We start from the raw sequence: 12844 nt of genomic DNA on the forward strand, positions 1-12844 counted from the left end.
CTCCTTGTTCTCTCAATGTCTGTTCCCTCTCACCCAATTTATGTTTTCATTGCTGATAATAATATTCAATAAATATTATATTATAAGACAATCATTAATTTGCCTTTTTTAGCCACTGATATTTGAGTAAGTCTCTATGATCAATGCTGTCTTTGCATACTGTGCTCACAACACATACATGCTCACGACTTCAGTTAATAAGAGCAAACTTGACAGAAGTGACAGTCCCAACGTGTCCCTGTACGGATATGTCCCCAATGCTCTGGGCCTCCTTCCAGCGTCTTGTTTCCAGGTGTTGGAAATTCTGCCATCCTGTGACATAAATCATATTCTAAAAAATGAGTTCCTGATTTAAACTTTCCTGATTAGTAAAAAAGCTGATTTTTGAGGTTATTGGTTATTTCAATTTCTTCTATTAGAATGAATAATCAATTAATTATTTTCTCTGTTACTAACAGTGTTTATTCTTTGAACAAAGTATAAATTCTTCAGAATTTGATTAATTCCTTCTTAATTTATACAAAAATCTTTTAATTACACATATAAAATTCCCCATGATGCTTTTTATTCTTTTTTTTTTTTTTGGTTCTTTTTTTCGGAGCTGGGGACCGAACCCAGGGCCTTGCGCTTCCTAGGCAAGCGCTCTACCACTGAGTTAAATCCCCAACCCCAGATGCTTTTTATTCTTATAGATATATATTATTGAATATAAGTTTCTATTCTTAAAAGTCAAATTCATACAGATTTCTTTTTAATGATAGTTGTATATATTTTTGAGAGAAACACTGACTGGTTCTGAATGCAGGACCTCACACAGGTCTAATAATATATAACTGAGCTACATTAACCACCAGCTGCACAAAACAGCAAAGTAAATGGATATTAGTTAATGTTATCTTCTAAAAGTTTAGGTTTTTAACATTTGGAATTAATCTCCGTTTAAAATTAAGTGACTGGATATGTTAAACAGTACATTTTGGTGCATGCAGTAAACGCACCTCAGTGACAAAGACAGACACACTATCTCAGAGTTGAGTCGACTTAACACAAGCTGGAGTTATCACAGAAAAAGAAGCCTCAGTTGTGGAAATGCCTTCATGAGACCTAGCTGTAAGGCATTTTCTCAATTAGTGATCAAGGGGGGGTGGACACAGTCCGTTATGGGTGGTGCCACCTGGGCTGGTAATCTTGGGTTCTATGAGAAAGCAAGCTGAGCAAGCCAGAGGAAGCAAGCTAGTAAGTAATGTCGCTCCATGGCGTTTGTATCAACCTACTTCCTGACCTGCTTGAGTTCCAGTCCTGACTTCCTTTGGTGATGAACAGCAATGTGGAAGTGTAAGCTTCATAAACCTTTTCCTCTACAACTTGCTTCTTGGTCATGATGTTTGTGCAAGAATAGAAACCCTGACTAACACAGGAAAGGACACTATCATTAGGACAAAATGGTAACCAACAGCTTGGAAAAAGATATTTACCAATCCTATATCCGTTAAAGGGCTAATATCCAATATATACAAAGAACTCAAGAAGTTAGACCCCAGAGAATCAAATAACCCTATTAAAAATTGGGGTACAGAGCTAAACAAAACATTCTCAGCTGAGGAATATCAAATGGCTGAGAAGCACCTAAAGAAATGTTCAACATCCTTAGTCATCAGGGAAATGTAAATCAAAACAACCCTGAGATTCCACCTCACACCAGTCAGAATGGCTAAGATAAAAAACTTAGGTGACAACAGATGCTGGCAAGTATGTGGAGAAAGAGGAACACTCCTCCATTGTTGGTGGGATTGCAAGCCGGTACAACCACTCTGGAAACCCGTCTGGAGGTTCCTCACAAAATAGAACATATTACTACCTGAGGACCCAGCTATACCTCTCCTAGACATATACCCAAAAGCTGCTCCAATATATAACAAGGACACATGCTCCACTATGTTCACAGCAACCTTATTTATAATAGCCAGAAGCTAGAAAGTAACCAGATAGCCCACAACAAAAGAATGGATACAGAAAATGTGGTACATTTACACAATGGAGTACTACTCAGCTATTAAAACCAATGACTTCATGAAATTCACAGGCAAATGAATTGAACAAGAAAATATCATCCTTAGTAAGATAACCCTGAGGTAACCCAACCACAAGAAACAAACAAACAAACAAACAGATGGTATTCACTTACTGATAAGAGGATGTTAGCCCAAAAACTCGAATTACCCAAGATACAATCTATAGACCACATGAAGCTCAAGAAGAAGGATGACCAAAGTGCAGATGCCTCAATTCTTCTTAGAAAGGGAAACATTATTCATAGGAGGAAACATGGAGACAAAGTTTGGAGCAGAGACTGAAGGAATGGCCATTCAGAGCCTGCCCCACCTGGAGATTCAGTCCATATACATACAGCCACCAAACCCAGACAATATTGCTAATGCCAAGAAGTGCATGCTGACAGGAGCCTGATATAGCTGTCTCCTGAGAGGCACAGCCAGAGCATGACAAATACAGAGCCAAATGATCACAGCCAACCACTGAATTGAGAACAGGGTCCCTATTGGAGGAGTTAGAGAAAGGACTGAAGGAGCTGAAGAAGTTTGCAACCCCATAAGAACAATAATACCAACCAACCAGAGCTCCCAGGGACTAAACCACCATCCAAAGAGTACACATGGACAGTCCCGTGGCTCCCGCTGCATATGTAGCAGAGGATGCCTTGTTGGGCATCAAAGGAAGAGAAGCCCTTGATCCTGTAAAGGCTTAACCCCCCAGTGTAGGGAAATGTCAGGGCGGGGAAGCAAGAAAGGGTGTGTGGATGGGTGGGGGGCACCCTTATAGAAGAAGGGGGAGTAGGGATGGGATAGGGGTTTTTGATGGGAAACTGAGAAGGGAATAACATTTGAAATGTAAATTTAAAAATCCTCTAAAAAAACAAAGAAACTTGATAGTTATAATAATTTCTATGGAAATAATTTATATACAATTCTATCATAGCTAATAAATACTTTTTCCTTTCGTCTTATACTTTGTCTTTTTTTTTCCTGCTAAACAGTACTTGAGAATTAGTAGTAGTAAGCACTCCTCTTCTGCTTCTTATTTTACAGGGGACATTTTTAACATTTTACTGGTTTGATTTTGATATAATTTTTTGTAGATATATTTTGTCAGACTGAGAAAATTTCAATTTCCTCACATCATGGCTTAATATGGATCTTCACAGCGACTTGGTATGAAACTTACCAAATTCTTTGACTGTATTTCTCAAATGATCATTTCTTCTGTTAATTTAATTTCCCAGCATTAAGCCAATTATATCATCAATGAATCCAATTTTTTTTTTCCAGAGCTGAGGACCGAACCCAGGGCCTTGCCCTTGCTAGGCAAGTGCTCTACCACTGAGCTAAATCCCCAACCCCAGCTTTGCTTTGAAATACTAGTTTATCTTAAAACACACACACACAGACACAGAGAGAACACCTCCCCCACCACACACACAGACACAGAGAAAACACCCCCCCACAGAGACAGACAGAGAGACCAGCCCCCACACACACAGAGAACACCCCCACACACAAAGAGAGAACATCCCCCGACACACAAACACACACAGAGACAGAGAGAACAGCCCCCTCTCTACACACATACAGACACAGAGAGAACACACCCGCACACATATATACACACACTTATGATTCAGTTTGCTAAAATTCTGCTTAGGAATTGAGAATCCAAATTTGTGAATGATGATGGCTTGTCAGTGGGTCCTCTCACTCCTTTATTATAATGTTGAGTGGACTTCACTGTGGATCTTAAATCTGTGGGTTAATTTGTAGTTCTTGGAACATTCTTAGTAACAATTACTTCAAGTGTTACTTCTGCTCTAGTCTCTTTTAGAGCAGTGGTTCTCAACCAGCGGGTCATGACGTCCATAGAGGTCACATATCAGATATTTACATTTTGTTATAATAGCAAATTTATAGTTATGAAGCAGCAATGAAATATTTAATGATTGAGGGTCACTACAACATGAGGAACTGTATTAAAGGGTAAGGGCATTTCGAAGGTTGCGGTCCACTATTTACTAGATATCATACCACTAATATTCTTCTCTTATTTTTGTATATTTCCTCCTTCTACAAGTTTAGACTAAATTCCTTCTTAAGAACTATCTTCTAGAATACTAATTCTCTCTATATCCAACAGTTTTTATCATTATTTTTATTACTACTGTTATTTTTGATTACTACAGGTTTCAGGTCTCAAATGTCCATTTTCTCTTACGCATGCTACATGTCTTTAAGAAAAAAAGGAATTCAGCCTTGCATTTTGTAAGCATAGTTATAGAAAGTCAGTAAGTCAGCTTATAGAGATTTTTATTTCTGCCAGTGTTCTCTTTATATGCCTACTTATTTTACTATCCAATACTCTATTTGGAAATTTTGTTGAAATGATTTGAAATGAAGACTGTTATCATTATCCAGAGTGAATGTTATATTTGCTTCTGTTCCATTCTTGGGTTACTAGTCTTGTGCAGTGATCTGGAACCCCTAGTAAACTTGGCGATGGAGACCTGTGCAGATACTCAGCTCTGCAGAGTTGGACACATCCCCACCCGTCAGCTCTGCTTGAGGACTCTTAGGATTCTCATTCAAAACATGGTTTTTCTTCAGTCTTGATCATTTATGTTCTAAGATTCCAAAGATTTTTTTTTCTGCACAAGTTGGGCAAATATGTCAACAGCACACTATCTACTGAGTCTCATCCACAACATCTGAGTCACCAACTGAACTCATTACCTTTCTAACAGCATAATTCGTTTATATTTTGCCTTTGCCCGATCCTACTGTCTTCAATAGGAGATCTACTCAGTCACTAGTGCTAATTAATTCTCGTAGGTAATTTCAAGATTGTATTTCACTTCCTTCACAGCCACCTAGAGTATCTCTGTAGCCCCTGCTAGGAGTTACAAAGCCTGTAGTCATGGCTTCTTGTAAGACTCACCACAGCTTACTTCTTTCTGTGCTTGTTTGTTTGTTTCTTTGTTTGTCTGTCTTTTTTGATGTGCTAGTCTGTTTGTCCTTCTCAAATTATTTAATAAAAATTATCTGAAGTAGGCCAGTGAGAAGGCACAGCAGGTAAAACACTGAATGCCAAGCCTGACCACTGAAGCTTCATCCTTGAGATCCACATGGTGAAAAAAACCGACTCCCATAAGTTGTCCTCCGACCTTACACACATGTAAATAAATAACGTAGTAAGAAAGAAATTATCTGAGGCCTAAGGTGAAATATTTGTATTTATTTTACCATCAAGAATGCTATCTCAAAGATCTTAGACCATTTCAAAATTTATTTTCTTTTTTTTTTAATAACTTGAGTGTTTCTTATTTACATTTCGAGTGTTATTCCCTTTCCCGGTTTCCAGGCAAACATCCCCCTAATCCCTCACCCTCCCCTTCTTTATGGGTGTTCCCCTCCCCACCCTCCCCCCATTACTGCCCTCCCCCCAACAATCACGTTCACTGGGGGTTCAGTCTTAGCAGGACCAAGGGCTTCCCCTTCCACTGGTGATCTTACTAGAATATTCATTGCTACCTATGAGGTCAGAGTCCAGGGTCAGTCCATGTATAGTCTTTAGGTAGTGGCTTAGTCCCTGGAAGCTCTGGTTGATTGGCATTGTTGTTCATAAGGGGTATCAAGCTCCTTCAAGCTCTTCGAGTTCTTTCTCTGATTCCTTCAACGGGGGTCCCGTTCTCAGTTCAGTGGTTTGCTGCTGGCATTCGCCCCTGTATTTGCTGTATTCTGGCTGTGTCTCTCAGGAGCGATATACATCCGGCTCCTGTCGGCCTGCACTTCTTTGCTGCATTCATCTTGTCTAATTGGATGGCTGTATATGTATGGGCCACATGTGGGGCAGGCTCTGAATGGTGTTCCTTCTGTGTCTGTTTTAATCTTTGCCTCTCTATTCCCTGCCAAGGGTATTCTTGTTCCCCTTTTAAAGAAGGAGTGAAGCATTCACATTTTGATCATCTGTCTTGAGTTTCATTTGTTCTAGGCATCTAGGGTAATTCAAGAATTTGGGCTAATAGCCACTTATCAGTGAGTGCATACCATGTATGTCTTTCTGTGTTTGGGTTAGCTCACTCAGGATGATATTTTCCAGTTCCAACCATTTGCCTATGAATTTCATAAGTAATTGTTTTTGATAGCTGAGTAATATTCCATTGTGTAGATGTACCACATTTTCTGTATCCATTCCTCTGTTGAAGGGCATCTGGGTTCTTTCCAGCTTCTGGCTATTATAAATAAGGCTGCAATGAACATAGTGGAGCACGTGTCTTTATAATATGTTGGGGCATCTTTTGGGTATATGCCCAAGAGAGGTATAGCTGGATCCTCAGGCAGTTCAATGTCCAATTTTCTGAGGATCCTCCAGACTGATTTGCAGAATGGTTGTACCAGTTTGCAATCCCACCAACAATGGAGGAGTGTTCCTCTTTCTCCACATCCTCGCCAGCATCTGTTGTCACCTGAGTTTTTGATCTTAGCCATTCTCACTGGTGTGAGGTGAAATCTCAGGGTTGTTTTGATTTGCATTTCCCTTATGACTAAAGATGTTGAACATTTCTTTAGGTGTTTCTCAGCCATTCGGCATTCCTCAGCTGTGAATTCTTTGTTTAGCTCTGAACCCCATTTTTTAATAGGGTTATTTGTTTCCCTGCGGTCTAACTTCTTGAGTTCTTTGTATATTTTGGATATAAGGCCTCTATCTGTTGTAGGATTGGTAAAGATCTTTTCCCAATCTGTTGGTTGCCGTTTTGTTCTAACCACAGTGTCCTTTGCATTACAGAAGCTTTGCAGTTTTATGAGATCCCATTTGTCGATTCTTGATCTTAGAGCATAAGCCATTGGTGTTTTCTTCAGGAAATTTTTTCCAGTGCCCATGTGTTCCAGATGCTTCCCTAGTTTTTCTTCTATTAGTTTGAGTGTGTCTGGTTTGATGTGGAGGTCCTTGATCCACTTGGACTTAAGCTTTGTACAGGGTGATAAGGATGGATCGATCTGCATTCTTCTACATGTTGCCCTCCAGTTGAACCAGCACCATTTGCTGAAAATGCTATCTTTTTTCCATTGGATGGTTTTGGCTCCTTTGTCAAAAATCAAGTGCCCATAGGTGTGTGGGTTCATTTCTGGGTCTTCAATTCTATTCCATTGGTCTATCTGTCTGTCTCTGTACCAATACCATGCAGTTTTTATCACTATTGCTCTGTAATACTGCTTGAGATCAGGGATAGTGATTCCCCCTGAAGTCCTTTTATTGTTGAGGATAGCTTTAGCTATCCTGGGTTTTTTGTTATTCCAGATGAATTTGCAAATTGTTCTGTCTAACTCTTTGAAGAATTGGATTGGTATTTTGATGGGGATTGCATTGAATCTGTAGATTGCTTTTGGTAAAACGGCCATTTTTACTATATTAATCCTGCCAATCCATGAGCATGGGAGATCTTTCCATCTTCTGAGGTCTTCTTCAATTTCTTTCCTCAGTGTCTTGAAGTTCTTATTGTACAGATCTATTACTTGCTTTGTTAAAGTCACTCCGAGGTACTTTATATTATTTGGGTCTATTATGAAGGGTGTCGTTTCCCTAATTTCTTTCTCGGCTTGTTTCTCTTTTGTATAGAGGAAGGCAACTGATTTATTTGAGTTAATTTTATACCCAGCCACTTTGCTGAAGTTGTTTATCAGCTTTAGTAGTTCTCTGGTGGAACTTTTGGGATCACTTAAATATGCTATCATATCATCTGCAAATAGTGATATTTTGACTTCTTCTTTTCCGATCTGTATCCCCTTGACCTACTTTTGTTGTCTGATTGCTCTGGCTAGAACTTCAAGAACTATATTGAATAAGTAGGGAGAGAGTGGGCAGCCTTGTCTAGTCCCTGATTTTAGTGGGATTGCTTCAAGTTTCTCTCCATTTAGTTTAATGTTAGCAACTGGTTTGCTGTATATGGCTTTTACTATGTTCAGGTATGGGCCTTGAATTCCTATTCTTTCCAGGACTTTTATCATGAAGGGGTGTTGAATTTTGTCAAATGCTTTCTCAGCGTCTAATGAAATGATCATGTGGTTTTGTTCTTTCAGTTTGTTTATATAATGGATCACGTTGATGGTTTTCCGTATATTAAACCATCCCTGCATGCCTGGGATGAAGCCTACTTGGTCATGGTGGATGATTGTTTTGATGAGCTCTTGGATTCGGTTTGCCAGAATTTTGTTGAGTATTTTTGCGTCGATATTCATAAGGTAAATTGGTCTGAAGTTCTCTTTCTTTGTTGTGTCTTTGTGTGGTTTAGGTATAAGAGTAATTGTTGCTTCGTAGAAGGTATTCGGTAGTGATCCATCTGTTTCAATTTTGTGGAATAGTTTGGATAATATTGGTATGAGGTCTTCTATGAAGGTTTGATAGAATTCTGCACTAAACCCGTCTGGACCTGGGCTCTTTTTGGTTGGGAGACCTTTAATGACTGCTTCTATTTCCTTAGGAGTTATGGGGTTGTTTAACTGGTTTATCTGTTCCTGATTTAACTTCGGTACCTGGTATCTGTCTAGGAAATTGTCCATTTCCTGAAGATTTTCAAGTTTTGTTGAATATAGGTTTTTATACTAAGATCTGATGATTTTTTGAATTTCCTCTGAATCTGTAGTTATGTCTCCCTTTTCATTTCTGATTTTGTTAATTTGGACGCACTCTCTGTGTCCTCTCGTTAGTCTGGCTAAGGGTTTATCTATCTTGTTGATTTTCTCAAAGAACCAACTTTTGGTCCTGTTGATTCTTTCTATGGTCCTTTTTGTTTCTACTTGGTTGATTTCAGCTCTGAGTTTGATTATTTCCTGCCTTCTACTCCTCCTGGGTGTATTTGCTTCTTTTTGTTCTAGAGCTTTTAGGTGTGCTGTCAAGCTGCTGACATATGCTCTTTCCTGTTTCTTTCTGCAGGCACTCAGCACTATGAGTTTTCCTCTTAGCACAGCTTTCATTGTGTCCCATAAGTTTGGGTATGTTGTACCTTCATTTTCATTAAATTCTAAAAAGTTTTTAATTTCTTTCTTTATTTCTTCCTTGACCAGGTTATCATTGAGTAGAGCATTGTTTAATTTCCAAGTATATGTGGACATTCTTCCTTGATTGTTATTGAAGACCAGTTTTAGGCCGTGGTGGTCCGATAGCACGCATGGGATTATTTCTATCTTTCTGTACCTGTTGAGGCCCGTTTTTTGACCAATTATATGGTCAATTTTGGAGAAAGTACCATGAGGAGCTGAGAAGAAGGTATATCCTTTTGCTTTAGGATAGAATGTTCTATAAATACCTGTTAAGTCCATTTGGTTCATGACTTTTCTTAGTCTGTCTACGTCTCTGTTTAATTTCTGTTTCTATGACCTGTCCATTGATGAGAGTGGGGTGTTGAAATCTTCTACTATTATTGTGTGAGGTGCAATGTGTGTTTTGAGCTTTAGTAAGGTTTCTTTTATATATGTAGGTGCCCTTGTATTTGGATCATAAATATTTAGGATTGAGAGTTCATCTTGGTGGATTTTTCCTTTGATGAGTATGAAGTGTCCTTCCTTATCTTTTTTGATGACTTTTAGTTGAAAATTGATTTTATTCGATATTAGAATGGCTACTCCTGCTTGCTTCTTCCAACCATTTGCTTGGAAAGTTGTTTTCCAGCCTTTCACTCTGAGGTAGTTTCTGTCTTTGTCTCTGAGGTCTGTTTCCTGTAGGCAGCAGAATGCAGGGTCCTCGTTGCATATCCAGTTTGTTAATCTATGTCTTTTTATTGGGGAGTTGAGCCCATTGATGTTGAGAGATATTAAGGAATAGTGATTATTGCTTCCCGTTATATTCATATTTGGATGTGAGGTTTTGTTTGTGTGCTTTCTTTCTCTTTGTTTTGTTGCCAAGACGATTAGTTTCTTGCTTCTTCTAGGGTATAGCTTGCCTCCTTATGTTGGGCTTTACCATTTATTATCCTTTGTAGTGCTGGATTTGTAGAAAGATATTGTGTAAATTTGGTTTTGTCATGGAATATCTTGGTTTCTCCATCTATGTTAATTGAGAGTTTTGCAGGATACAGTAACCTGGGCTGGCATTTGTGTTCTCTTAGGGTCTGTATGACATCAGTCCAGGATCTTCTGGCCTTCATAGTTTCTGGCGAGAAGTCTGGTGTGATTCTGATAGGTCTGCCTTTATATGTTACTTGACCTTTTTCCCTTACTGCTTTTAATATTCTTTCTTTATTTTGTGCATTTGGTGTTTTGACTATTATGTGACGGGAGGTGTTTCTTTTCTGGTCCAATCTATTTTGAGTTCTGTAAGCATCTTGTATGCCTATGGGTATCTCTTTTTTTAGGTTAGGGAAGTTTTCTTCTATGATTTTGTTGAAGATATTTACTGGTCCTTTGAGCTGGGAGTCTTCACTCTCTTCTATACCTATTATCCTTAGGTTTGATCTTCTCATTGAGTCCTGGATTTCCTGTATGTTTTGGACCATTAGCTTTTTCCGCTTTACATTATCTTTGACAGTTGAGTCAATGATTTCTATGGAATCTTCTGCTCCTGAGATTCTCTCTTCCATCTCTTGAATTCTGTTGGTGAGGCTTGTATCTACAGCTCCTTGTCTCTTCTTTTGGTTTTCTATATCCAGGGTTGTTTCCATGTGTTCTTTCTTGATTGCTTCTATTTCCATTTTTAATTCCTTCAACTGTTTGATTGTGTTTTCCTGGAATTCTTTCAGGGATTTCTGCGATTCTTTCAGGGATTTTTGCGATTCCTCTCTGAAGGCTTCTACTTGTTTATTAATGTTTTCCTGTGTTTCCCTAAGGGAGTTCTTCACGTCTTTCTTGAAGTCCTCCAGCATCATGATCAAATATGATTTTGAAACTAGATCTTGCTTTTCTGGTGTGTTTGGATATTCCATGTTTGTTTTGGTGGGAGAATTGGGCTCCGATGATGCCATGTAGTCTTGGTTTCTGTTGCTTGGATTCCTGCGCTTGCCTCTCGCCATCAGATTATCTCTAGTGTTACTTTGTTCTGCTATTTCTGACAGTGGCTAGACTGTCCTATAAGCCTGTGTGTCAGGAGTGCTGTAGACCTGTTTTCCTCTCTTTCAGTCGGTTATGGGGACAGAGTGTTCTGCTTTTGGGCGTGTAGTTTTTCCTCTCTACAGGTCTTCAGCTGTTCCTGTGGGCCTGTGTCTTGAGTTCACCAGGCAGCTTTCTTGCAGTAGAAAAGTTGGTCTTACCTGTGGTCCCGAGGCTCAATTTCGCTCGTGGGGTGCTGCCCACAGGCTCTCTGCAGCGGCAGCAACCAGGAAGACCTGTGCCGCCCCTTCCGGGAGCTTCAGTGCACCAGGATTCCAGATGGCCTTTGGTGTTTTCCTCTGGTATCCGAGATGTGTGCACAGAGAGCAGTCTCTTCTGGTTTCCCAGGCTTGTCTGCCTCTCTGAAGGTTTAGCTCTCCCTCCCACGGGATTTGGGTGCAGAGAACTGTTTATCTGGTCTGTTTCCTTCAGGTTCCGGCGGTGTCTTAGGCAGGGGTCCTGCCGCTCCTGGGCCCTCCCCCACGGGAGCCCAGAGGCCTTATACAGTTTCCTCTTGGGCCAGGGATGTGGGCAGGGGTGGGCAGTGTTGGTGGTCTCTTCTGCTCTGCAGCCTCAGGAGTGCCCACCTGATCAGGTGGTGAGGTCTCTTTCCCACAGGGTCTGGGAGTAGAGAGCTGCTACGGGCCGGGATCCGCAGGCGTGGGACCTCCGGCAAACACAGGACGTGCCCGGTCCTAGATGAACTCTGCCTCTGTGTGTCCCGATCTCACCAGGCAGCTCTCTTGCAGCAGACAAGTTGGTCTTACCTGTGGTCCCGAGGCTCAAGTTTGCTCGCGGGGTGCTGCCCACAGGCTCTCTGCAGCGGCAGCAACCAGGAAGACCTGTGCCGCCCCTTCCGGGAGCTTCAGTGCACCAGGGTTCCAGATGGCCTTTGGTGTTTTCCTCTGGCGTCCGAGGTGTATGTACAGAGAGCAGTCTCTTCTGGTTTCCCAGGCTTGTCTGACTCTCTGAAGGTTCAGCTCTCCCTCCCCAGACCATTTCAAATTTTACCCAGCATTTAAATAACAAAAGTGCTGTGAAATGGAGTTGAAAAAAACTTTTGGGTTATAAATTTTATACTGTGCCAAGATGCCTCCTTCATAGTCTCTGGCAGTACACAGAAGTTCCACTATTTGAGGGAGCAGACTGTTCTGGTCTTATCATTATGGAGGAAACCTTCTATTAGACCTCACACCTCAGCAGCCCTTAAACTTCTTTCTCCATCTGCCTTAGGCGGGCAAGTGCTCATGGGCACTCAGACGCTCCACTTTCTAAGTTTTTTCTTTTGCTTTGACATTACAGTTCTTTAAAGAAAATCCCATTTTCTCCATTTTTTGAGAGTTGACACAACTTTACACAAGACACAAACACACACACACACACACACGCACACACGCGCACACACACACATACATGGAAGTTGTTACATATTGTAAAAAGAATAACACATGCAATAAATTTTACATACTGTTCATTTCTGAAGGAAAAAAAAAGGAGACCTAACAATCCCAGGAGTTTTTATTTTGGATCACTTCTGGGACAAGAGAGATTTTTATCAGTAAACTTAAGCTATTAGGTTTAAAATTCTCAGAATCTCAGAAAAATTATATAAAGAAACTGTATCAGAGAAGTAATAGAAAACACTAGTGCTTTGGGGTCTGAATTAAGAGAAGTCCTCAACTGGGCATAGTAGCAAGTGCCTT

General features: G+C 40.3%; 1 protein-coding gene across 10 annotated transcripts in view; it reads right to left on the bottom strand.

Moving 5' to 3' along the window:
- The window catches only part of Scaper (S-phase cyclin A-associated protein in the ER), a 399452-nt gene that overhangs the window by 175368 nt on the left and 211240 nt on the right, over positions 1-12844 (bottom strand). The window contains exon 25 of one of the 10 annotated variants that reach the window (XM_063264795.1): positions 129-312. The exons of the other annotated variants lie outside the window; for them this stretch is intronic. Coding sequence (XP_063120865.1) covers positions 166-312 — 147 coding nt within the window. The 3' untranslated portion in view covers positions 129-165. Of the gene's footprint in view, positions 1-128; positions 313-12844 lie in introns of those variants that run through there. 10 annotated transcript variants of the gene reach the window in all.

The sequence above is a fragment of the Rattus norvegicus genome, chromosome 8 (assembly GCF_036323735.1).
Source record: "Rattus norvegicus strain BN/NHsdMcwi chromosome 8, GRCr8, whole genome shotgun sequence".
Classification (NCBI taxonomy): Eukaryota; Metazoa; Chordata; class Mammalia; order Rodentia; family Muridae; genus Rattus; species Rattus norvegicus.